Here is a 26,904-nt window from a genome sequence, read left to right as displayed (position 1 = left end):
CAGAGGATAACTTTTGTGTACTATGCTTAGCCTATGAACCATCTAGAAGAACATCTAATCTAGAAAATAGGGATATTTCTAAGTCTATTAGGATAGATTACTTACAAATGATTGTAATACACTATTCTAAGATATGGGAAGAATATGCAAATCTGACTTCCATGATGTAATTAGGATGCCAGTGCCTCAAGTATGCACACCAATAGAGGGCGCTGACTGAGAATGTGCAAGTCTGTCTTCCATGATGTAATTAGGAAGACAGAGTCTCAGTCAAGCAAGCCTATAGAGGGTTTTACAGGGGAAATGTCTAAGAGAACAAAAGTTTACTGGTAACAGGATCAATAATATCAAGATCCATACTAAAGAGGCATTATCAGAAGGTGGCTTGGATATGAGACTCTGTAAAAGTAGTTCTGTATAATGTTGGCTGTAGTAATGTAGAGTAATTGACCTTGTATATGACCAGATGACTAGTCTTCTGTAGCCAAATGTAGACCTATAGCAGCCCATATTAAGAGTGAAGGTTCCCCCAAACAAAATGTAGCTTCTGAAGGCTCCAGGGCTTTTACAATTTTGGAATAATTCTCCCCTACTAATATTAGCTAATAAGCCGTAATGAACATTTGCAACTGTAATATATTCATATACTTACAGGGGGGCCCTTTGGTCCTGGGAATCCAACTGGGCCCTGTGGTCCTTGAGGTCCCTATGATGCAATGGAAAAAAAGTTCTTGCTAAGTAGTAGAACATTTAGATGTTGTCTAGAAGTCATTCAACAAAGTTAGTAAAAATAGCAAATCACCAATGTATCAATTAAGGAAATGATACTATAGTTAACATTATCCTATAAGCACTAAAGCAAATTATGCCCTTGACACTGCAGTAATTAGAGTAAATGAAAGATCAAACAGCAGTAATGTGTATCGCCATGAAACAGACAGGAACGTCGCACATTCCAAGAAGTGCGCTCTGTAGTCTGTTTTGCTCTATTGGATCCCTGCAAACCGTGCACCGCAGCAAGGATCATAAAAAGTACCAGCAAAAGCAGAAAATACACTTTACATACACATTTTACAGATCAAAGTGAAGGATTTGCTAGGCTAATGACCCAGAAATGTGTCCACAGGGAATAAGGGTAAAGTGGTTCACCTTGTCAACTTATCTGACCATTAATTCACAGAACAGCGGGTGCTGACCTACAGCAATGAACATGTAAGGGCAAGTGATTGTGGTGTCAAATTCTGGCCAAGGTGTTCAATAGAGAGTAAGTGGACCTGTGCAAAATGACTTTGATGGCATATGGGACTGGAAAACATACTTTATTTCCCCGCAGTGTTTTTTTATACTGTCCGATTTTGTTCTGTTTCTATAGGCAAACTGACCATTTCTTTTGTCTTAAATAGTAAATTTCCAAAGTCTATGGGAATTTCTTAGACAATGTCTAGCGCAATGAATTTGGGTGATTTAAAAAAGTTTTTTGGATCAGAATATTGATGGCTTATCCAATATGAGATTGGTGATAGTCTAACTCATGTCAACCCTGCTGATCCGTTGTCTGAAGGACATTACGTCATCTACATACATGCTGTGTACTTAGTAGTGGTGGCGCACAACATTGCACTATACTCACTATACTAAATAGATGATGTACATGTAGACAGAGCAACGTGAACATTGAAAAGGCCACATCACTCACATAAGAGCCGGAGTCTAAGTTGACTGATGGCATGCCAAGTGTCTGACCCCAGTGATCAGATATTAGAGACCTACCCTAAGGGTAGGCCTTCAACATCTTGATCTCGGAAAACTTCTTTAAACAGAGGTCACCTTCATGTGAGTGTCTCACGAAAATTATATTCACTTCGACTGAGAGAAATCACCCTAATGTAAAACTATTTATCAGGCCTTGTGTTCATGACAACCAGTTAAGGCCCAGCTCGCATTTCTTTAAGCTACTCTAGAAAAACAAATTGAAGTATGGCTGCTCTGGGCAACTAGGCCGGTTCTTCCTTTAGACGGCTTAGATAAAGAAGATTTTATTTCCCTATTACTAGTGAAGTAATGAAGGTGGTAATTAAAACAAATGAGGGATGAAACAACTATAATATGTAGTTAAAACAGGGCACAAGCAATGTTTATAACATAATGCCTGATGAACGTAGGCCGTCCTTTTTGGCAGATGACCATTACTTCAGCTGTAACTTCTGGTGGCCATATTCTTAAACTTTAAGGCAAAAACTAGTGACGTCATTGGTCACTACAACCAATCAGATTTCAGCTATAATTTTTTCTGAAGCATAAGTTGAAACCTAATTGGTTGTCTAGGTTATCTGCTCTATTCCCTACTAGTAGGGGTTCTTACCCAAAGGGGCCTAGTCATTGGGAAAGATTTATCAGGACTGTAATGTAAGGGAAAATGGGGTAAAACTTCCACAGAAGCCAATAAGATTCTGACTTTTATTTTTCAAAGAGCGTCCAAAAACTGAGGGGCAGGATTTTAATGGTAGTAGTGGTCATTGCCTCATCTTTTTCCCATTAGTTTTGGAAACAAACTTCCAAATGGTGACTTAGGTAGAACCTATAGTTAGAGGAAAACATACACTGTGCTGTCCATATAAACCAATTATGATTTGTTGTACTTTTCATACAATTGTCAGTCTTTCATTCTTAAGAGAAGCTTGCCATTATGTAACTAGGGCAATACATGCCATCCCTCAGTGCTATGCTTATTGACTTCCATCTTGTCAGAGCGGAGTCCGGCATGACCAGTGAAGCAAGGTCACTGTCCTTCATATTAATGGTGCAATGCACAAGTGACTGGAGTTCTATAAAAAAGAAAAAGTCTATACACCTGGCACCTTTGGCGCATGCGCAGTTCTTCACTAACGCTTTATTGTACATGCATTGATCCTCAGGCACATGCACAGTGAAGCAAAGGTGAAGTACTCCATCAGTGTCAGGAGATGATGATACCGAACTCATCTCTAGGGAACTATAAAGGATTTTTTTTTCTAACACACCATAAACGGTGCTAGAATTGCCTTATCTGAGACATTACATCATAAGGACCTGTTGGTGTCATATCTAGGTGACAGGTTCCATTTAAAATCTTAAACCCAAACTTGATGAGAGTTTACCTTTAAGAAATTAAAGGTTAACTGAACATCTATCCCCGGTGAAGGAGGCGGATCTTCATATTCTGTAGTAAACCTTACTAAGTGGTCAACTCTACTTCAAACTTCAAAAGCAAACTTCATTTTTTGAGTCTCCTTATTCTCTTTCACACTCATATCCATATTAAAAATAGCTGGAAATGTAAAAGCTGATTTCCACGTTTCTGAGAGAATATCTATTTTCAGCCATTTCTCAGTATTACCATCACACTCTTGCAGGAAGTTGTCAGAGAAGACTGTGCAGATAATTACAATATTCTGCATTTTAATGAGGGCCGTCGTGAAGCAGCAGATAAACCGTTCCCAGACACAAGGAACTACAGCGCGCTACAAAGACATTCTGTCTCGATAAGGGAAAAGGACCGCATCCCGTGACATAAATACATTAGTGCAGGTTCAATATTCAATGCTAAACTTACAGAACCGAAGGAAGGAAAATCAAGTGGACGACAAAAGTAAAGAGCAGACACTTTTACACAGGGTAACCCTTGAGACTTATACCAGAATCGCGAGCATTTCCAATCTGCTATGACGTCCTAGGCGCAGTATTCCCGATGCTGGGTTATGAATTGGCATGTGAATGCTTTTGATCTCTTTGGCACACTTACATGCAGAATAATACCGCAGTATAAACAGCAGTGGTGGCTCTGGGAATATCATTTCTGTTTTTTTATGTAGTTTGAGAACTCCATATAGGGACCACAATGTACTTTTTTTTTTCTTCCTAGCAGTAGCTCTATATATCCACACAAACACAGGGGGGAACATACAAACTCCTTGCAGATGTTGCTCCTGGTGGGATTCAAACACAGGACTCCAGCGCTGCAAGGCTGCAGTGCTAACCACTGAGCCACCATATTATTTATATGTAACGACTACTGCTTCCTAAACACTAATGAAGAGAATCAAATGTAGCAGAGCTGAGTTTGACATTCAACTTTTTGGGGACAAAATGTTAATGTTGTCCAACATATCCTAAACCTCTGACCACTGGGAAGTCCAGCACATCTACAGTACAATACATATTATACAGTTGTCCAACATGAGAATGCAGCAGAAATAATGTTACTACAAAAGAGCATGAGTTCAGTTGAAAAAGACAAACACAACTCTGCTGCACATGACTAGGTCTTCTCCTCTTACAAGCATTCAGGCATTGTCTAATAGCCCCGGCAACAATAAAACCTTTAGGTACCACTTACCCTTTCACCAGGTGGGCCGGGAGGACCATCGTTTCCTGCTGTGCCCTGCAAAAGAGGATATATGTCAGTCAATGTGGAATAGAGTGTAACAACCAAGACGTTACAAGTAGTACTTAGAGAGTACTAACCTAAAATATTTCTATATGATATGTGGTATTTACTGTATGGTATATTTATTATATTTCCCATCCATGGTATATAGCATTCATCTACCTTCCCACACGTTGCAGATATCTTCCCTCTGACTACAATCCCATCTATATTATGACATAGTGGACATGATAGTTACCTTAGGACCTGGTTTTCCAGTAGGACCTCTAGGACCCCGAGCGCCCCGTGGACCCTAAGAAAGCAAACAAAGTAACTTCATGAAACTCTTTTCATCTCAGATAAGTAACATTTAGAGGATCTTCTCATGTGATCGGGAAATCACTAATATATTATGGAGACACACTCACCGTCGGACCTCGTTGTCCCCTTGGACCCGGCTTGCCAGCAACACCCTGGCGGATACAAATGTTAATGTTACAATATAGCTAAGAAATAAGAAGCCTGGGGTCCTAGCATGACTGACATGAAACATCCTCTAATCCGGGCTGTGGTATATGTTGGTCTTCAGCTGAGGTGTAGGGAAACTGCGAAGGTTATAGCACATACAATGAAGCTGAATATTCCAAAAGGATCATACTAAATATTATTCATTACATTATGTAACACTCGATGCAGCCATGCAGACCTGAAAGTTATATATATGCCTAAATGTGATCTATGGGATTACTAAATAAGTGGGATCTTCCAATGTTTATATGTATAGTCAAATCTGCTCTAAGCTAGAAGCAAAGATGATGTAAAAAGAATGATATTCTTCTACAACCATACCCGAGCTCCTTTCTCGCCATTGGCTCCAGCAAATCCAGGGAAACCTGTAGATCCCTATGAAACAGCAAACATAAGAGTAATGGGTTTGAGAATATTGCAATGGAAATAATATATTAATCTGCACAGACTATATATAGTATATATAAGACATAACAGTAACTCATATGACTGGTCTGTCGGTTTCACTGACCCACAGATTTCCATGATCTAGTGACCCACAAAATACATAGGCAATATATATTTGCACATTTTTATCTCTAGTTCATCCGAGGGAAATCTGAGACGTGAAATCAATTTGCCCAATTTAATGTAATGGCAAGAAAATGACAATTTAATTCAGAAATTGAAGCAGTAAGCGTATGAGATCATAGTCAATGGGAATATTACATAATAATATACTGACGAATTTATTATTCGAGAAAAATATTGGCTAGTTGGTTGATGCTCCACCTAGTGTTCACACAGGTTACTACAAGGGGGGCATTCAATCACTGAGAACATGCAGACTTGCATTGAGAATATATCATATTTCTATCTGCAGATAAGGTGATGTGACCTGCACATTAAAATAATCTCTTACCAGAAATTTTCAGATCCCGAAAGCATAGAAAAGATCAGAACATTTTCATCAAGCCTGCTGTAAGTCGGTGGAATCAATGAATGTTTCACTTAACGCTATTCTAGAAATCTCATTAACAAAGGATAGATTTTATTCTAAAGTTAAGTTCGAGTGGGATGTAAATGGGAAGGCAGAAGCATCTAAAAAAACTCAATAAGAATTTCTATCAAGCCAGTCAATATATACACAATTTACAAGAAGATGCAAGTTCCTAGCTTCAGGATAATGGCTATGCTTCTATACCATATAATATATATATATATATATATATATATATATATATACCAACTTGGCATTAATAGTCTATACTAAGGGCTAGGCATTCATTTAAAAGTCTATAAAAACCTATAAAGTATATAAAAACCTATATTTGTGATCAGTTATATTCAGACATATATAAGAGTTCTGCAATATTATATTACAAAATTGACATTCTTATTTTCTATCAGGGTGGTAACAATTATAGATGAGCGAACCAATGTGTTACAAATCAGGTTCACAATGAATTTTCCCAAAAAATTCATGGGGTGTTCACATGATACATATCCAGGAAGGTTGATTATTATTAATATATGCCCCTAATATGACTTAAAGCCATTCACATCAGGGAAACCAGAGGATGCCCCAACAGAGCCCAGGAAAGGTGAGTATTTTTTATTACTTTTACACACAGGCCTCGGATTATATACTCTGAGGACTGAAGAGACCCCAGAGTATAACAATTGCACTTCTAGTTTGGACCAAGTTCTGTCCAAAGTGAATTTCCCTAGGAAAACTTGCAAGGCTCACCAACCACTAAATATGTGTATTTCGGACAACTCTTTATTGCTGTTTTGAGATCAGGATGAAAAACTTCTTACAAGGCATTCTGTTTTCTTGATGGTTGTTTAGTGGCTTGTAGCTAGCTCATGATCATTATCTTGGCTGGTCATCGCTAAGGTCTTTGTGAGTGTAAAGTGGTCTTCTGCTTATACATAGCAAAGACTAAGATGGAGCTCGAGCCTCTAATGTAACAAATGGCGGATTTGAGACTACATGAGGCCCTTTGTATGAATGGTAGAAGTTGGTAAAACTCCTTTAATGGAAAGCGATGAATACACAGTGCAGTACAATATAAGCATGCCTGTAAAATCTCTATGAAACAGTGCAAGGTCAGTCTGTAATACATCAGTGAATCACAAAATGATAATGAATGGTGACACGTGCAGTTTACTTCCAAAAGAACAGCTACAGTAATGGACTCTGTTTTAAAGCCCCGAAGACTAAGATGGTAGAACAAGTAGAGACAGGAATGCACTTTATCCAACTCGTCCCCATTCCTGCAATAACTGAAGCAGCAAATTAAGCTTTGGGGACAAAGAAAAAGTGGCAGATTCGTGAGAAGAAAGTGCTTTGTTCTCAAGTAAGAACATGATTGCGAAGCGGCAGAAAGGATTCAGCGTGTTGTTTTATGTAAAACAGAAGCATCTGGAGCAACCCTCCTGATACACAGATCTGTTTGTTCAATAGCAAAACAGCAGAAAGACTTTGATCTCAGGATGTGGCAGAAAATCTCTGCAGACTATTGAAGAACAAACACAGAATGGAAAGCAATCGATGTGACAGTCATGGTGAAAATGAGGCAGATTTGCAGCAGGTCAGGTGGCTGTACAAATACTAAGAGGTCCAAATGGGGACATGTGTGACTCAGTGTCACTAATGCTGCAAGAACACATGACATTTACACGAAAAGCCTCATTTTACACTTTGGGGAATTCTAATCCTTCCTCATAGGTAACTAGACTTAAGCTTTCTTCTGTTTGGTTGAAAATTTTCTTCCATTTCTCCTTATTTGTAGCTGCTCCTGGAACATTTATAGGGAACTAATAGAGCTATACTACTCTAAAGAGGATCTGTCACCTCTCCTGACATGTCTGTTTTAGCAAATGCTTATATTCCCTGTAATGTAACAATTCTGGAGATGGAATTTGTAGAGCTCTGTCTTGTATCTTTCCTCTGTTGTTCCTACTGAAAACTTATGAATAAATTAACAACTAGTACTTGCATTTACTATTCCTCTTGTCAAAGGGATGTGTCTACATAGTCATAGACTGGTCGGTCTTGGATAGTGCAGGATCACACACTAAATGGTCAAGGTATTCACTAATTTCTAGTATAAATACTAGAAGAACAGTACAATTCAGAATAATAGGTAGAGGTACATTAAATTATTATATAATTGAGAATGGAAGGATTTCCCTAACTAGGTGACGAATCCTATAGAACTGCACTGTTGGTTGTCACCCATCTTTCTAGTCTACTGCACAAGACTTGGTCTAGCTATACAGAAATATGGGAGCCATGGATATATCTCTGCATACATAACTAAGCAGATTTACTATTCAAGACTCTTCCCAGTGGACGCTATATGGCTTGATATTCAGCTTTCCAGGAAACTTATATGGCTACATACACTTTTTACTACTCAAAGACCTATTACTAATGTTCTCCAGTAATAGTATAGAAGCATAAGATTTGCGCTAACCATCTTAGTGGTGACATTTTGTTGTCTTGATCAGTTGCCAATAGATGTGATCATGAATGCAGGAACTTTCTATGGTCTGGGACTTGTCAGAAATCCAGCCAGGAATGTGGTTATCAGGAAAGGACACTCCATGCAGATAACCCAACCACAATAAGAAAATGACGTGTAGGTTTCTGACAATTCCCAAAGTATAGAAAGTTCCTGCATTCTTGGTTAGAGCCATTGATAACCGATCATGACAAACGACTGCCAGCAATACGATGGTTAGAGGGAATCTTAAATTTTCAAAAAGAAAAAAAAAAAACAGTTAACTTCCAATTACCGTATCTATAAACTGCAATATATTTATGATCATGGGAAAACCTCTTGAATGGAAGGGCTGTAGCAAACAAGGAATCTAAGTCAAATATCTTATTGGTTATATAGTCTATGAATATGGCCATATTTTACGACCATCCTACTGTACTGCTATGCCACCTATTTCATACATTTTTTTCAATGTATACCATATTGCTGAAGTATTTTTCCAAAATAGAAGATTGTTCCATAGGGTGCCATGTTATTAAGTGTTTGTAATGTGAAGCTACAAGGACTTTGGCCGCTGGGCATTCTAGTCATTTATCTGAAAGGCACAAATAAGTAAATCCATCTTTTTTTTTGCTTACCTTTGGACCCTGTCTGCCTGGGTAACCGGGTAATCCTGGTACACCGAGCTTGCCCTATACAAAACAAAAACCATTTATGATTAATCTGATCATATAGAATTTATTATTACATAAATATTAAATTTCAGATAACATTCCAACATGTCTTAAAACAAATTTATAAAAAAAAAAACATAAAAAGTACATTAAAATAAATCAGTGTTGTCTTATCATTCTTGACCCAATGAAACACTCTCTAAAAAATAAGTCATTCCACATTTCCTATAAAAGCTATTCCTGTTCGTAACTGAAATGACTGAGTCTTTTATATGCCTGACGCATAGGCTGAAATATTTATTTAGGTTCTTTGATGAAGACAAGAAAACAACCGCAGATGAGTTGAATCCCCCGATACATATTGCTAGCACTGGGAATAAATACCGCCATTTAAAGGAAATGTTTAAGTCATTCCACAATATGCATAACATGACCTGGCTGTAGCTAAATGTCCTGGTCAACCATAGTAATAGCAGAACATGTGTCCACTACATATTTCCAGTGGCTCCAAGTCTTATTGTAGGTGACACTATGACATTTTGTATCGGCAATTTGAATTGTATGTCATCTTAAGTTCACACTTTCCTTTTATTTCTTATGTGCCCTCCATCTTCCCCAGCATGGGTTACCATGGGTCTGTAAGCCCTACTCTACATTTTTGATTTGTCTATTCGTCTAGCTCTCGGTTTACCTTTTCACCAGCTAGACCTGCAGGACCAGAGTCTCCGTTTGGACCAGCTCTTCCTTTTGGACCTTCAGGGCCATCTTCTCCTCTTGGACCAAGGGGACCAACTTCTCCCTGTAAGAGAAAATAAAAAAGTTTGAGAAAACCACAAACATATTCATCTCCGATTGCCTAAGGAGCCTCGAAAGATGCTAATATTTCAATTAAACTCTTCATGTCACTAAATTCTCAGAGATTTGATCTATTCCTGCTCTAAGTTGTAAACTATTTGACTGCCAAGGCAGAGAACTACATAATGGCGGCATTCAATCATTTATTTATAGAGTGAGAGCAGATGTTATTGGAGATACTTACCCTGTCTCCTTTTAATCCCATGTCACCCTTAAATCCTGGAAAGCCATCTTCTCCCTAGTAAGTAAGAAAATAATTATCAATAACAGTGAATGAAATATTTGCACAAATTTATCCTACGATACAGGTTACAATGTGAAATTATAATCCACCACCCATTATGTCTGTGCAAATAGTGTTGTTGTTAGTGCCATTAATGGGTTAATGAATACACCTATATACCTTTAGCAGTGTTTTGAGTGATTTCTGGGTGTATCTGGGAGCTCCTCTTATCTTCTGCATTTGTTTACTGGGTTCAGCTTCCTGCTATGTAACTGCCAACTAAGTACCTCTTTCCTCGCTCTCCTCTCTTTCCTCTCTCCCTCCCTCCTCTTTCATCAGTATGAAAATTCAGTTTGGGGCCAGAAAACACATTTAATACAATGGCAAATAGCATAGTGATAAAGGTAGATAATATACAAACCCATTCAGTATGACTATTATCACTGAAATATGGATCCAAAAGAAGAAAAAACAATCCTATAAACCAACTTTTGCTATCCTATGCTGTCCATATACATTAGATTAATGTTGGCCAATCCCCACCTGCCATCCAATTAATGTGTATGGGGACATTCGACTCACCTAACCCCCCCTACCCTGAGTTTTGTATTCTTATTTATTGCTTGGTATGTCCCTTTGACAAGTAGACCTATTTGGAAGTTAGACATAAAGTCTGCTGAGGCTGTTTGTAAAGGCATCCACGTCCAATCCCTACATTGAATAAGCGTTTCGACCAGTATATCCGCCATCAATCTTGATGGATAGTTTTATGGAATGCTACACCACTCCTTGCAGATTTATGGACTCTCTCTATTACATTCAGTCATTGCAGATATTAGCTCGTAGGACTGAAAGCACATGGGGAAAGTTTTCCGCCTCCTTTTATTGTGAAAAGTGATGTTAAAATGATCTATAAACAGAAGACATCTGAAAGGTCTATGATGAAGTGCAGCTAATGACCCGGGCTTATAATTGAATGTCGCAGATAATAACACATCTCAACAAGTAAGTCCTTGCTCGCAGGTTTTAGGACAGCTATAACGCTAATATAGAGAGGAAGTGCTAGCAGGATTATGGTGTGTTTGCTCACGTCTAATGACCACTTGTAGATGGATCAGTACAATAGTACATGGAGAACCTGCCAGCCGCGCAGAGCACATCTTTGGATTAAGTGTTATTAGCTCTGCTAACAAAGTTGAGCTCTGCAGTTTGTCTTGAATTACTGACGTGAAGTGTGAAGAGCCCAAAATTCCTCATGTCTTCGTACAATCAGCAGTCAGTGAAAGTCTTCAAACAATAACAAATAAACTCAAGAGCGCTGACCAGGCAGGGCCGCCATAGAAAACCCTTAATGTTAATTACTCAAGTATTATATTACTGGATTCTACCGGAATCCGGACGAAAATACATTATGGCTGCTGCAAAGCCTTATCTAGCAAAATGTAATCATGAAATCTGTCTTGGGCTAAAATGTAACAATGCTCAAGAGCATATATATCAGAAAACCTGTTACTGTATGCCTGAAAGGTTTCACGAAGGTATAAGGCGCAGAATGTTAAAACGCCCCATATTCAATCAATGCATTCTAAGGAACACTTAGGAATTCTGAAAAGGTGTATGATGTTAGGAGCCGGCTCTCTTAAAGTTATTCATATCTTGCAGGGAAGAATGTTAGGGCATCCTGATATTGAGTGTATAATGGTCTTGTAACTTGCAGTGTTTTTTTCAGTTTCACACACCAGTGTTGATCCCCGAATGAAGATGTGCCTTATTCCTATTAATGAATACATCTCCTGCACTCCATGTCCCAGATAGTCAAACAGCTAGGAGCTGAGATAGATATGAACTATATTACATAACAGTTTCTAATGGAAATTATATTAAATCTTCCCTCCCACTAAGCCCTGCCCAGACACACTACTCTTTCAGAAAAACTTGGGGAGCTGAATGTTAAAATTTGCTACATTAATCTTACATTTTATACCATAAATTAATATATTCTGTATTATATATTCCCCTTAAGTTTTTCTAACCCACACTGAATATGGGAATATTGAGATATTTTCACTCACAATTTTTGAAATCAAGGAAAAACAGGGCGGCAAGGAGCAACACCTAAGTCATTTACAACCACAATTGGACCTGTCATCAATACCCCAAAGTCTTTGCCTCTCAAAGTTCAGCAAATTCCGCTCCGATGCAGTTTAGCTAGCATACTAATGCCTCCTAAAGCCCTGCTGCAAGCTTATATAGTTGGATTAAGGCGTCCATTGGAAATTAATATATATATATTTTTTAACGTATGATGTAGCACTGGCCAATATTGGTCATATGACTAAGGCCTCGTTCACATCTGTGTTGGTAATCCGTTCGGGGGAGTCCGCCCTTACCCAAATGGACTACCGAACGCATTGGCAAGTGGTATGCAGTGAGAGCACACAGACCCCATAGACTATAAAGGGGCCCATGTGCTTTCCGCACGGTCTCCACACGAGTCATGCGGACAGGAAAGTAGATCATGAACCACTTTTCTGTCCGCATGTAAGCGCACAAACCCCATTATAGTCTATGGGATCCATGTGCTTTCACTTTACACCACTTTCCAATGCGTCCAGTAGTCCATTCAGAGGGTCCCCATGCGGACTCCCCTGAATGGATTACCAACGAAGATGTGAATGAGGCCTAAAATTGAAAAGACAAACTTTTTTCTACTGCAAATTTCCAACCAGATCTAGAAATAATCTTATCATGAACACTTCTTCCTTTCCTTGCCAATTGGAGTAATTAATGAGAACAAATGTAATTTATTTAAGCTGCAAAATGAGAAAGTCAAGTGTATTAATATGTGACTATTGCTACCTCCTGAGAAAACGCCTTATGAATGATGGACAGGTCAATGAAAGGTTCTCTATCGGCAGCAGAAGATCTTTCACTAACACTGACCTCGGATTTATTTTAGTCTCCAAAATTTAGTTTATATAATACTCTCGGTACAAGGCTGAATCAGTATGGACAAAACTAATTTATGCTATAGACCCATGTTGCGAAAACACAATAGGAAAAAAAGCTGCATTTTACAGCACCAGCAAAGTGATGAGATTTAGATTAATCTCATCCACAGATTGCGGAAATAAAGGACTGCGGAAAAGCTGCTTTTATAAAAATGCAACATGTTATTTTTAGCTGCGGAATCACTAATGTTTTCCGTATAGGAGAAGAAAAAATAAGTGAAAAACAAAGCAAAAACTTTTAAAAAGTTGCAGCAAACACATGGTGCATTTTCACTGCTGGGGTTGAGCCGATCTTGAGATTTCAGGATCATTTTTTAAATCCGATTTTCGATCATTTTCCAGCCGATCCCGATTGTGAAATTTGCTTCATCGCCGATTGGTATCTGATCTTTCCCGATCCCGATCACTCAACCCTATTTATGATATATACATGGATGGGGTTGAGCTGATCTTGAGATTTCAAGATTGTTTTTAAAATCCGATTTTCGATTTCGCTCAACCCTATTCACTACGTTTTATTTCTACAGTATTTTTTTAGTTTTGTTTAGCTACGTGGGGCATCATTCTTTTATGTTCACACACGCATCACACAGAAAGCATACAAATTTACCTTTTCTCCTTTGCCTCCCTTTAATCCTCTGACACCATCAGCACCCTACAACAAAAAGAAGAAACATATTATTATATGATCTGCAACAGAATAGAACTGTGATGAAAGACAATGGCGGGATTTATCAAGGCATTATCATAAGTTGCAATTTTTTCATGCCTTGTAATGATAAAACGGGCAAACAAAGGATAATTTTTGATAATTTTCCCACATGAATATACATTTCCCAGGATACATGTAGTACTCTAATTCACCTGATTTTATAGAGTGCCCCCCCCCCCCTTGGGGCATGCTTTCCACAAGTCCTTGTATGACGGCTAGTGGTATTTTATTCCATTCGGCTTGGAGAAGACAGGTAAGTTCTTTTAACGATTTTGGTCGGCTGCTGCACCCCTTAGTTCGGCGATCCAACTCATCCCAGAGGTGTTCGATAGGGTTCACATCTGGGCTCTGGGTAGGCCAGTCCAGTCGGTTAACCGGATTGTCACTGTGCCAAGCCATGGTAGACCTCGCTACATGACAGCTGGTGTTGTCATCCTGAAAGTTATAGTGGTCTGACCCATAGAACCGCCATAATATAGGAAGCACACTGTTATCTAAAATAGTGCAATAGGGTCCCAGTCCAAATTAGGAGAAACACCCCCAGACCATAACTCCACCTCCGCAGAACTTTACTGGGTGTCCAAATACTTATTGGTAGACAGTGTAGGTGAGCGCATTAACCACACAATGGTAATTGTGCCAAATTGCCAGTCAGAGGTAACGTACCTTAACACCACGAGGTCCAGGATAACCAATAGGACCCTGGGGACCAGTTGGACCCTGAAAATTGAAAGAAAATATATTGTTATCTGAATGTATTATTTAAAGAGAAAGAAAATGAAAATTGCAAACAGATGTCCATAGAAATATACAATGACACCTCCAGGTAACTACTAAAGAAATATCACAACCGTGATAACCGTGACAGATATATTTATTATGCAATAAGGACCACAAAGTCTGCTCTGCTACTGTCATAAAAAGGAAGAAAAACTTTGACAGACACTTTCTTACAGCGATTGTCAAAAGTAAAGCTGTAGAAAGAAAGCTTGAAGTGATGGGATGCCTACTGTGAATCTTGCGTCAGGTCTACAGTCCTAGAAATATAGGGGGCCTATACGAAATAATAATATTTCCTCTGCAAGAAAGAAAAATGTCTCTCTAGTGCTATCTTCAGGCAGCATAGCTACCAAAATCAATTTCTAATCCATTACATTACACTGACTTACAGAGTCGCTACCTATAGGTGGCACTAGAGGGCTAATTTGCAAGCTCTATTTTCGAGAGTGTATCTCCTTTAAGGCTCTGCAACGAGTAGGGTTAATACACATACATATATCAGGTAGCTATTGTGTCTGCAATATCATGTACCATGAAGGTGGCTGCTTATTCATATATAAATATATAATCAATATCAATTTTACAAAATGGAAACCAATGCATTGTTACTATTGCTTAAGCCATGTCAATTATACCAGCAGGTGCTGTTGCCTTGAGATAAAAGGTTTCCATATACCGACTTACATCTGTAAATTTTGGCAATTACCTCCACGGGACACATACATAGCCACATGGTTGTCAATAGCAACTATTTAAAGCAGTAAATGGATGTTCATTTTTTTGGTGGCGCAGCTGCAAAGAGCCATCGCTGCCGATGTAGAAATTTAATCTTAACATATATTTTTTTTTGTATGATTGTCAATGGTTTCACAGAAGCGGTTTATGAAAATGTTCCTTGAACTGCTTCCATGGAAATCAAGATTGCAGTTCCATATATAGAAAAAATCATTGCAGACTTTGCATTCCGTTTCTTCCTGCCGTGAGACTACGAAAAAAAAACTACGGAAAATAGCAATGACTAAAAAAAAACGCCACCTGCTACAAGTTTAGGTGCTTGGCCGGGCCCTCCTACATGAGTCTTTCTTGTAACAGAAAATGACTTTTCTCTATAACAGATCAATGAAGAACATTCCTGGGAGGATTCACATGATGAAAGCCGTATTTGTGGAAGCTGAACATGCTGTAAGTATTGTATTGAAAAATCATTAAAAATATTATATGACATGACAGGGACAATGTGCATTCATCATAGGGAACTGTACGTAATGTAGAGATATACCTACCCTAGGACTAGCGGAAAAACATCATTACGTCACAGCATATACTGTATATATGATTCCCTGACAGATCATTATCTAGAATATTGCCTTGTTTCCATCTACTGCAGGATTTGTAAGTGAGTTGAATTTTAGATCTAAAAGCTGAGATGTTACATGACCCAAAAAATAACCAAATAAAAGCCTGTACAATACTCAGACATGGCCATTGTTTTCAATACTCTTTATGATCATTGGATAACCAATTTGTTCGATAATAATGAAAATATCACATGGGCTAATCTACAGCATATGGAAAAATGGTTGAAAAGGACATCTATGGCATGTCAAAGAGAACTGTAATCTGGAGTCATTGCACATTAAAGTCCAACTGCTATAGCCATGAAACATTGGTTTGGCTTCAAAAATAAAATTTAACGAGTATGTATTACTAGTATTTATTTCTTTCTGGGTTACAAACCTAATACCAGGACGTTGCAGAGGTGATTCTATAGTTTCCAAATATTTGGGGCCTCATTTTCATGTAAATCACTTTATTCATATGCAAATGAAATTAAAAAAATACTTGGGTGCGCCTTGGAGTTTTGTCTCAGGTTTATATTCCCATCCAAAACACTTTCCCCTCATTTGTATATGAATATAACTGCAATTTACATGAAAATGGGGCTACAATGCTGAATAACAGAGGCACAGTTGGAAACTGTAGAATCACTTCTAGGAGATACTGGGATTAGGTTTATAACCAATTTATCGACAGATTTGACAAAGAGGTTGTAGTTATTGGGTCCTCATATACAACTCTAATGCTCTAATGCTTGGTCTGCCTTTAATCCATGGAAAAGTGCCTTAAAAATGCAACATATAATGCATATTATTAGAGATGAGCGAACAGTGTTCTATCGAACTCATGTTCGATCGGATATTAGGCTGTTCGGCATGTTCGAATCGAATCGAACACCGCGTGGTAAAGTGCGCCATTACTCGATTCCCCTCCCACCTTCCCTGGCGCCTTTTTTGCTCCAATAACAGCGCTGGGTAGGTGGGACAGGAACTACGACACCGGTGACGTTGAAAAAAGTAGGCAAAACCCATTGGCTGCCGAAAACATGTGACCTCTAATTTAAAAGAACAGCGACGCCCAGCTTCGCGTCATTCTGAGCTTGCAATTCACCGAGGACGGAGGTTTCCGTCCAGCTAGCTAGGGCTTAGATTCTGGGTAGGCAGGGACAGGCTAGGATAGGAAGGAGAAGACAACCAACAGCTCTTGTAAGAGCTAAATTCCAGGGAGAAGCTTGTCAGTGTAACGTGGCACTGACGGGCTCAATCGCCGCAACCCAGCTTTCCCAGGATCCTGAATGGAATACACTGTCAGTGTATTCCCGTATACCCGATATATACCCCGATACCCGTTCCAACGGTGTGCCCCCCCACCTTCACCCCAGAAATACCCTGCAAGTCCCCTAGCAATAGAATTGGGGCTATATACACCCACAATTTTTACTACTGGTATACAGTGCCATTGTCTGACTGGGAATTCAAAGAATATATTGGGAATACAAATACCCTCATTTCTTGCTACTGCCATATAGTGCCAGTTTCTGACTGGTAATTCAAAGAATATATTGGGGTTACGTGCACCCACAATTTTTACTACTGGTATACAGTGCCATTGTCTGACTGGGAATTCAAAGAATATATTGGGAATACAAATACCCTCATTTCTTGCTACTGCCATATAGTGCCAGTGTCTGACTGGGAATTCAAAGAATATATTGGGGTTACGTGCACCCACAATTTTTACTACTGGTATACAGTGCCATTGTCTGACTGGGAATTCAAAGAGTATATTGGGAATACAAATACCCTCATTTCTTGCTACTGCCATATAGTGCCAGTTTCTGACTGGGAATTCAAAGAATATATTGGGGTTACGTGCACCCACAATTTTTACTACTGGTATACAGTGCCATTGTCTGACTGGGAATTCAAAGAGTATATTGGGAATACAAATACCCTCATTTCTTGCTACTGCCATATAGTGCCAGTGTCTGACTGGGAATTCAAAGAATATATTGGGGTTACGTGCACCCACAATTTTTACTACTGGTATACAGTGCCATTGTCTGACTGGGAATTCAAAGAGTATATTGGGAATACAAATACCCTCATTTCTTGCTACTGCCATATAGTGCCAGTTTCTGACTGGGAATTCAAAGAATATATTGGGGTTACGTGCACCCACAATTTTTACTACTGGTATACAGTGCCATTGTCTGACTGGGAATTCAAAGAATATATTGGGGTTATAAATACCCTCATTTCTTGCTACTGCCATATAGTGCCAGTTTCTGACTGGGAATTCAAAGAATATATTGGGGTTACGTGCACCCACAATTTTTACTACTGGTATACAGTGCCATTGTCTGACTGGGAATTCAAAGAATATATTGGGGTTATAAATACCCTCATTTCTTGCTACTGCCATATAGTGCCAGTTTCTGACTGGTAATTCAAAGAATATATTGGGGTTACGTGCACCCACAATTTTTACTACTGGTATACAGTGCCATTGTCTGACTGGGAATTCAAAGAGTATATTGGGAATACAAATACCCTCATTTCTTGCTACTGCCATATAGTGCCAGTGTCTGACTGGGAATTCAAAGAATATATTGGGGTTACGTGCACCCACAATTTTTACTACTGGTATACAGTGCCATTGTCTGACTGGGAATTCAAAGAGTATATTGGGAATACAAATACCCTCATTTCTTGCTACTGCCATATAGTGCCAGTTTCTGACTGGGAATTCAAAGAATATATTGGGGTTACGTGCACCCACAATTTTTACTACTGGTATACAGTGCCATTGTCTGACTGGGAATTCAAAGAGTATATTGGGAATACAAATACCCTCATTTCTTGCTACTGCCATATAGTGCCAGTGTCTGACTGGGAATTCAAAGAATATATTGGGGTTACGTGCACCCACAATTTTTACTACTGGTATACAGTGCCATTGTCTGACTGGGAATTCAAAGAGTATATTGGGAATACAAATACCCTCATTTCTTGCTACTGCCATATAGTGCCAGTTTCTGACTGGGAATTCAAAGAATATATTGGGGTTACGTGCACCCACAATTTTTACTACTGGTATACAGTGCCATTGTCTGACTGGGAATTCAAAGAATATATTGGGGTTATAAATACCCTCATTTCTTGCTACTGCCATATAGTGCCAGTTTCTGACTGGGAATTCAAAGAATATATTGGGGTTACGTGCACCCACAATTTTTACTACTGGTATACAGTGCCATTGTCTGACTGGGAATTCAAAGAATATATTGGGGTTATAAATACCCTCATTTCTTGCTACTGCCATATAGTGCCAGTTTCTGACTGGTAATTCAAAGAATATATTGGGGTTACGTGCACCCACAATTTTTACTACTGGTATACAGTGCCATTGTCTGACTGGGAATTCAAAGAATATATTGGGGTTATAAATACCCTCATTTCTTGCTACTGCCATATAGTGCCAGTTTCTGACTGGTAATTCAAAGAATATATTGGGGTTACGTGCACCCACAATTTTTACTACTGGTATACAGTGCCATTGTCTGACTGGGAATTCAAAGAGTATATTGGGAATACAAATACCCTCATTTCTTGCTACTGCCATATAGTGCCAGTGTCTGACTGGGAATTCAAAGAATATATTGGGGTTACGTGCACCCACAATTTTTACTACTGGTATACAGTGCCATTGTCTGACTGGGAATTCAAAGAGTATATTGGGAATACAAATACCCTCATTTCTTGCTACTGCCATATAGTGCCAGTTTCTGACTGGGAATTCAAAGAATATATTGGGGTTACGTGCACCCACAATTTTTACTACTGGTATACAGTGCCATTGTCTGACTGGGAATTCAAAGAGTATATTGGGAATACAAATACCCTCATTTCTTGCTACTGCCATATAGTGCCAGTGTCTGACTGGGAATTCAAAGAATATATTGGGGTTACGTGCACCCACAATTTTTACTACTGGTATACAGTGCCATTGTCTGACTGGGAATTCAAAGAGTATATTGGGAATACAAATACCCTCATTTCTTGCTACTGCCATATAGTGCCAGTTTCTGACTGGGAATTCAAAGAATATATTGGGGTTACGTGCACCCACAATTTTTACTACTGGTATACAGTGCCATTGTCTGACTGGGAATTCAAAGAGTATATTGGGAATACAAATACCCTCATTTCTTGCTACTGCCATATAGTGCCAGTTTCTGACTGGGAATTCAAAGAATATATTGGGGTTACGTGCACCCACAATTTTTACTACTGGTATACAGTGCCATTGTCTGACTGGGAATTCAAAGAATATATTGGGGTTATAAATACCCTCATTTCTTGCTACTGCCATATAGTGCCAGTTTCTGACTGGGAATTCAAAGAATATATTGGGGTTACGTGCACCCACAATTTTTACTACTGGTATACAGTGCCATTGTCTGACTGGGAATTCAAAGAATATATTGGGGTTATAAATACCCTCATTTCTTGCTACTGCCATATAGTGCCAGTTTCTGACTGGTAATTCAAAGAATATATTGGGGTTACGTGCACCCACAATTTTTACTACTGGTATACAGTGCCATTGTCTGACTGGGAATTCAAAGAATATATTGGGGTTATAAATACCCTCATTTCTTGCTACTGCCATATAGTGCCAGTTTCTGACTGGGAATTCAAAGAATATATTGGGGTTACGTGCACCCACAATTTTTACTACTGGTATACAGTGCCATTGTCTGACTGGGAATTCAAAGAGTATATTGGGAATACAAATACCCTCATTTCTTGCTACTGCCATATAGTGCCAGTGTCTGACTGGGAATTCAAAGAATATATTGGGGTTACGTGCACCCACAATTTTTACTACTGGTATACAGTGCCATTGTCTGACTGGGAATTCAAAGAGTATATTGGGAATACAAATACCCTCATTTCTTGCTACTGCCATATAGTGCCAGTTTCTGACTGGGAATTCAAAGAATATATTGGGGTTACGTGCACCCACAATTTTTACTACTGGTATACAGTGCCATTGTCTGACTGGGAATTCAAAGAGTATATTGGGAATACAAATACCCTCATTTCTTGCTACTGCCATATAGTGCCAGTGTCTGACTGGGAATTCAAAGAATATATTGGGGTTACGTGCACCCACAATTTTTACTACTGGTATACAGTGCCATTGTCTGACTGGGAATTCAAAGAGTATATTGGGAATACAAATACCCTCATTTCTTGCTACTGCCATATAGTGCCAGTTTCTGACTGGGAATTCAAAGAATATATTGGGGTTACGTGCACCCACAATTTTTACTACTGGTATACAGTGCCATTGTCTGACTGGGAATTCAAAGAGTATATTGGGAATACAAATACCCTCATTTCTTGCTACTGCCATATAGTGCCAGTGTCTGACTGGGAATTCAAAGAATATATTGGGGTTACGTGCACCCACAATTTTTACTACTGGTATACAGTGCCATTGTCTGACTGGGAATTCAAAGAGTATATTGGGAATACAAATACCCTCATTTCTTGCTACTGCCATATAGTGCCAGTTTCTGACTGGGAATTCAAAGAATATATTGGGGTTACGTGCACCCACAATTTTTACTACTGGTATACAGTGCCATTGTCTGACTGGGAATTCAAAGAGTATATTGGGAATACAAATACCCTCATTTCTTGCTACTGCCATATAGTGCCAGTGTCTGACTGGGAATTCAAAGAATATATTGGGGTTACGTGCACCCACAATTTTTACTACTGGTATACAGTGCCAATTTCTAACTAGGAATTCAAAATGCGCAAGGCTCCCGGAAAGGGACGTGGACGAGGCCGTGGGCGAGGTCGGGGGAATGGTTCTGGGGAGCAAGGTAGCAGTGAAGCCACAGGGCGTCCCGTGCCTACTCCTGTGGGGCAGCAAGCATTGCGCCACTCCACAGTGCCAGGGTTGCTTGCCACATTAACTAAACTGCAGGGTACAAACCTTAGTAGGCCCGAGAACCAGGAACAGGTCTTGCAATGGCTGTCAGAGAACGCTTACAGCACATTGTCCAGCAGCCAGTCAGACTCTGCCTCCTCTCCTCCTATTACCCAACAGTCTTGTCTTCCTTCCTCCCAAAATTCCGAAGCTTTACAGAACAATAACCCAAACTGTCCCTGCTCCCCAGAGCTGTTCTCCGCTCCTTTCATTGTCCCTCAACCTGCCTCTCCACGTCACGATTCCACGAACCTAACAGAGGAGCATCTGTATCCAGATGCTCAAACACTAGAGTCTCCTCCATCTCCGTTCGATTTGGTGGTGGATGACCAGCAACCCACCCTCATCGACGATGATGTGACGCAGTTGCCGTCAGGGCATCCAGTTGACCGGCGCATTGTGCGGGAGGAGGAGATGAGACAGGAGTTGGAAGAGGAAGTGGTGGATGATGAGGACACTGACCCGACCTGGACAGGGGGGATGTCAAGCGGGGAAAGTAGTGTGGATGTTGAGGCAGGTGCAGCACCAAAAAGGGTAGCTAGAGGCAGAGGCAGAGGTCAGCAGCTTAGGCGAAGCCAGGCCACACCCGGAATCTCCCAAGATGTTCCAGTTCGTACCCAGCCCCGAAAAACTCCCACCTCGAGGGCACGTTTCTCGAAGGTGTGGAGTTTTTTCAAGGAATGCGCCGAGGACAGATATAGTGTTGTCTGCACAATTTGCCTCTCGAAATTGATTAGGGGCTCTGAGAAGAGCAACCTGTCCACCACTTCAATGCGCCGTCATTTGGAATCCAAGCACTGGAATCAGTGGCAGGCAGCAACGGCAGGACAAAGGCCGACTGCCGTTCACGCCACTGCCACTGCCTCTGCCTCTGCCTCTGCCACTGCCACTGCTGACTGTGCTGGCGATGCACTCCAGAGGACGAGCCAGGACACCACTTCATCTGCCTCCGCCACTTTGTTGACTTCTACCTCATCCTCCCCTGGTCCTGTCTTATCTCCTTCTCCTGCACCATCAAAGGCACCATCAGGCGTTTCTTTACAACAACCCACCATCTCTCAGACATTGGAGCGGCGGCAGAAATACACTGCTAACCACCCACACGCGCAAGCCTTGAACGCCAACATCGCTAAACTGCTGGCCCAGGAGATGTTGGCGTTCCGGCTTGTTGAAACTCCCGCCTTCCTGGACCTGATGGCAACTGCGGCACCTCGCTATGCCGTCCCTAGCCGTCACTACTTCTCCCGGTGTGCCGTCCCCGCCTTGCACCAGCACGTGTCACTCAACATCAGGCGGGCCCTTAGTTCCGCGCTTTGCACAAAGGTCCACTTGACCACCGACGCGTGGACAAGTGCATGCGGACAGGGACGCTACATTTCACTGACGGCACACTGGGTGAATGTAGTTGAGGCTGGGACTGCTTCCCAAACTGGCCCGGTGTACCTCGTCTCCCCGCCTAACATTCCTGGCAGGGACACGAGAAGAACACCCCCCTCCTCCTCCTCCTCCTCTACCGCCTCCTCCTCCGCCACCGCCTCCTCCTCCGCCACCGCCTCCTCCTCCGCTGTTAGATTGACCCCAGCTACGAGTTGGAAACGTTGCAGCACTGGCGTTGGTAGACGTCAGCAGGCTGTGCTGAAGCTGATCAGCTTGGGGGACAGACAGCACACTGCCTCCGAGGTGAGGGATGCCCTCCTCGATGAGACGGCAATATGGTTTGAGCCGCTGCACCTGGGCCCAGGCATGGTCGTTTGTGATAACGGCCGGAACCTGGTAGCAGCTCTGGAGCTTGCCGGACTCCAACATGTTCCATGCCTGGCCCACGTCTTCAACCTAGTGGTGCAACGTTTCCTAAAGAGCTACCCCAATGTTCCAGAGCTACTGGTGAAAGTGCGGCGCATGTGCGCCCACTTTCGCAAGTCGACAGTAGCCGCTGCTAGCTTAAAATCTCTCCAGCAACGCCTGCATGTGCCACAACACCGGCTTTTGTGCGACGTCCCCACACGCTGGAACTCAACGTTTCAGATGTTGAATAGAGTGGTTGAGCAGCAGAGACCTTTGATGGAATACCAGCTACAAAACCCTAGGGTGCCACAAAGTCAGCTGCCTCAGTTTCACATCCATGAGTGGCCATGGATGAGAGACCTTTGTGACATCCTACGGGTCTTTGAGGAGTCCACAAGGAGGGTGAGCTCTGAGGATGCGATGGTGAGCCTTACAATCCCGCTCTTGTGTGTTCTGAGAGAATCCCTGATTGACATCAGGGATAACTCAGATCACACAGAGGAGTTAGGGATAGCATCCGATCCGTCACAGCTGGAGAGTAGGTCCACACATCTGTCCGCTTCACTGCGTTTAATGGAGGAGGAGGAGGAGGAGGAGGAGGAAGAAGAGTTGTCCGATGATGTGATGGTGATACAGGAGGCTTCCGGGCAACTTCGAATCGTCCCATTGTTGCAGCGCGGATGGGTAGACATGGAGGATGAGGAGGAAATGGAGATTGAACTTTCCGGTGGGGCCAGAGGAGTCATGCCAACTAACACTGTGGCAGACATGGCTGAGTTCATGTTGGGGTGCTTTACAACCGACAAGCGTATTGTCAAAATCATGGAGGACAACCAGTACTGGATCTTTGCTATCCTTGACCCCCGGTATAAAAACAACATCTCGTCTTTTATTCCGGTAGAGGGGAGGGCCAATCGCATCAATGCTTGCCACAGGCAATTGGTGCAGAATATGATGGAGATGTTTCCAGCATGTGACGTTGGCGGCAGGGAGGGCAGTTCCTCCAGTAGGCAACCAAGTTCTCACCGGTCCACACAAACGAGGGGCACACTGTCTAAGGTCTGGGACACCTTGATGGCACCCCCTCGCCAAAGTGCCGCCACGGAGGGTCCTAGTGTCACCAGGCGTGAGAAGTATAGGCGCATGTTGCGGGAATACCTTTCCGACCACAGCCCTGTCCTCTCCGACCCCTCTGCGCCCTACACGTATTGGGTGTCGAAGTTGGACCTGTGGCTTGAACTTGCCCTATATGCCTTGGAGGTGCTGTCCTGTCCTGCCGCCAGCGTCCTATCTGAGAGGGTGTTCAGTGCAGCCGGTGGCATCATCACTGACAAGCGCACCCGTCTGTCAGCTGAGAGTGCCGACCGGCTCACTTTGATAAAAATGAACCACCACTGGGTAGAGCCGTCATTTTTGTGCCCACCTGTGTAAAGCACCCCAACATGAAACTCCATGTCTGTACTCAACCTCTCCAATTCCTCCGCATCCTCATACTCATCCACCATAAGCGTTGCACAATTCTGCTAATACTAGGCTCCCTCCACCCTGATTTCCCCCAACTCTGCTGGTTAGAGGCTCCCTCCACCATGAATTTGCCCAAACTGGGCTGTTTAGAGGCTCCCTCCACCATGAATTGGTCCAAACTGGGTTTTTTAGAGGCTCCCTCCACCATGAATTTGCCCAAACTGGGCTGTTTAGAGGCTCCCTCCACCATGAATTGGTCCAAACTGGGCTGGTTAGAGGCTCCCTCCACCATGAATTTCCCAAAACTTGGCTGTTTAGAGGCTCCCTCCACCATGAATTTGCCCAAACTGGGCTGTTTAGAGGCTCCCTCCACCATTAATTGGTCCAAACTGGGCTGGTTAGAGGCTCCCTCCACCATGAATTTGCCCAAACTGGGGTGGTTAGAGGCTCCCTCCACCATTAATTGGTCCAAACTGGGCTGGTTAGAGGCTCCCTCCACCATGAATTTCCCAAAACTTGGCTGTTTAGAGGCTCCCTCCACCATTAATTGGTCCAAACTGGGCTGGTTAGAGGCTCCCTCCACCATGAATTTGCCCAAACTGGGCTGTTTAGAGGCTCCCTCCACCATTAATTGGTCCAAACTGGGCTGGTTAGAGGCTCCCTCCACCATGAATTTGCCCAAACTGGGCTGTTTAGAGGCTCCCTCCACCATGAATTGGTCCAAACTGGGGTGGTTAGAGGCTCCCTCCACCATGAATTGGTCCAAACTGGGGTGGTTAGAGGCTCCCTCCACCATAAATTGGTCCAAACTGGGCTGGTTAGAGGCTCCCTCCACCATGAATTTGCCCAAACTGGGCTGTTTAGAGGCTCCCTCCACCATTAATTGGTCCAAACTGGGCTGGTTAGAGGCTCCCTCCACCATGAATTTGCCCAAACTGGGCTGTTTAGAGGCTCCCTCCACCATGAATTGGTCCAAACTGGGGTGGTTAGAGGCTCCCTCCACCATGAATTGGTCCAAACTGGGGTGGTTAGAGGCTCCCTCCACCATTAATTGGTCCAAACTGGGCTGGTTAGAGGCTCCCTCCACCATTAATTGGTCCAAACTGGGCTGGTTAGAGGCTCCCTCCACCATGAATTGGTCCAAACTGGGTTTTTTAGAGGCTCCCTCCACCATGAATTGGTCCAAACTGGGCTGGTTAGAGGCTCCCTCCACCATGAATTTCCCAAAACTTGGCTGTTTAGAGGCTCCCTCCACCATTAATTGGTCCAAACTGGGCTGGTTAGAGGCTCCCTCCACCATGAATTTGCCCAAACTGGGCTGTTTAGAGGCTCCCTCCACCATTAATTGGTCCAAACTGGGCTGGTTAGAGGCTCCCTCCACCATGAATTTGCCAAAACTGGGCTGTTTAGAGGCTCCCTCCACCATGAATTGGTCCAAACTGGGGTGGTTAGAGGCTCCCTCCACCATGAATTGGTCCAAACTGGGGTGGTTAGAGGCTCCCTCCACCATTAATTGGTCCAAACTGGGCTGGTTAGAGGCTCCCTCCACCATGAATTTGCCCAAACTGGGCTGTTTAGAGGCTCCCTCCACCATTAATTGGTCCAAACTGGGCTGGTTAGAGGCTCCCT

General features: G+C 41.8%; 1 protein-coding gene across 6 annotated transcripts in view; it reads right to left on the bottom strand.

Annotated features, from left to right (window-relative positions):
- COL11A1 (collagen type XI alpha 1 chain) overlaps window positions 1-26,904 on the bottom strand; it is a 161,157-nt gene that overhangs the window by 43,020 nt on the left and 91,233 nt on the right. For all 6 annotated transcript variants that reach the window (XM_075286277.1, XM_075286279.1, XM_075286274.1 and 3 more), the window contains 10 exons: window positions 14,566-14,619; window positions 13,798-13,842; window positions 10,138-10,191; window positions 9,790-9,897; window positions 9,063-9,116; window positions 5,255-5,308; window positions 4,834-4,878; window positions 4,665-4,718; window positions 4,376-4,420; window positions 653-706 (listed from right to left, as the gene is read on the bottom strand). In XM_075286277.1, the coding sequence (XP_075142378.1) occupies window positions 653-706; window positions 4,376-4,420; window positions 4,665-4,718; window positions 4,834-4,878; window positions 5,255-5,308; window positions 9,063-9,116; window positions 9,790-9,897; window positions 10,138-10,191; window positions 13,798-13,842; window positions 14,566-14,619 (567 nt within the window). The remainder of the gene's footprint in view (window positions 1-652; window positions 707-4,375; window positions 4,421-4,664; window positions 4,719-4,833; window positions 4,879-5,254; window positions 5,309-9,062; window positions 9,117-9,789; window positions 9,898-10,137; window positions 10,192-13,797; window positions 13,843-14,565; window positions 14,620-26,904) is intronic.

This window comes from Leptodactylus fuscus, chromosome 9, assembly GCF_031893055.1.
Source record: "Leptodactylus fuscus isolate aLepFus1 chromosome 9, aLepFus1.hap2, whole genome shotgun sequence".
NCBI lineage: Eukaryota > Metazoa > Chordata > Amphibia > Anura > Leptodactylidae > Leptodactylus > Leptodactylus fuscus.
This window is presented reverse-complemented; position numbering and strand designations above follow the sequence as displayed.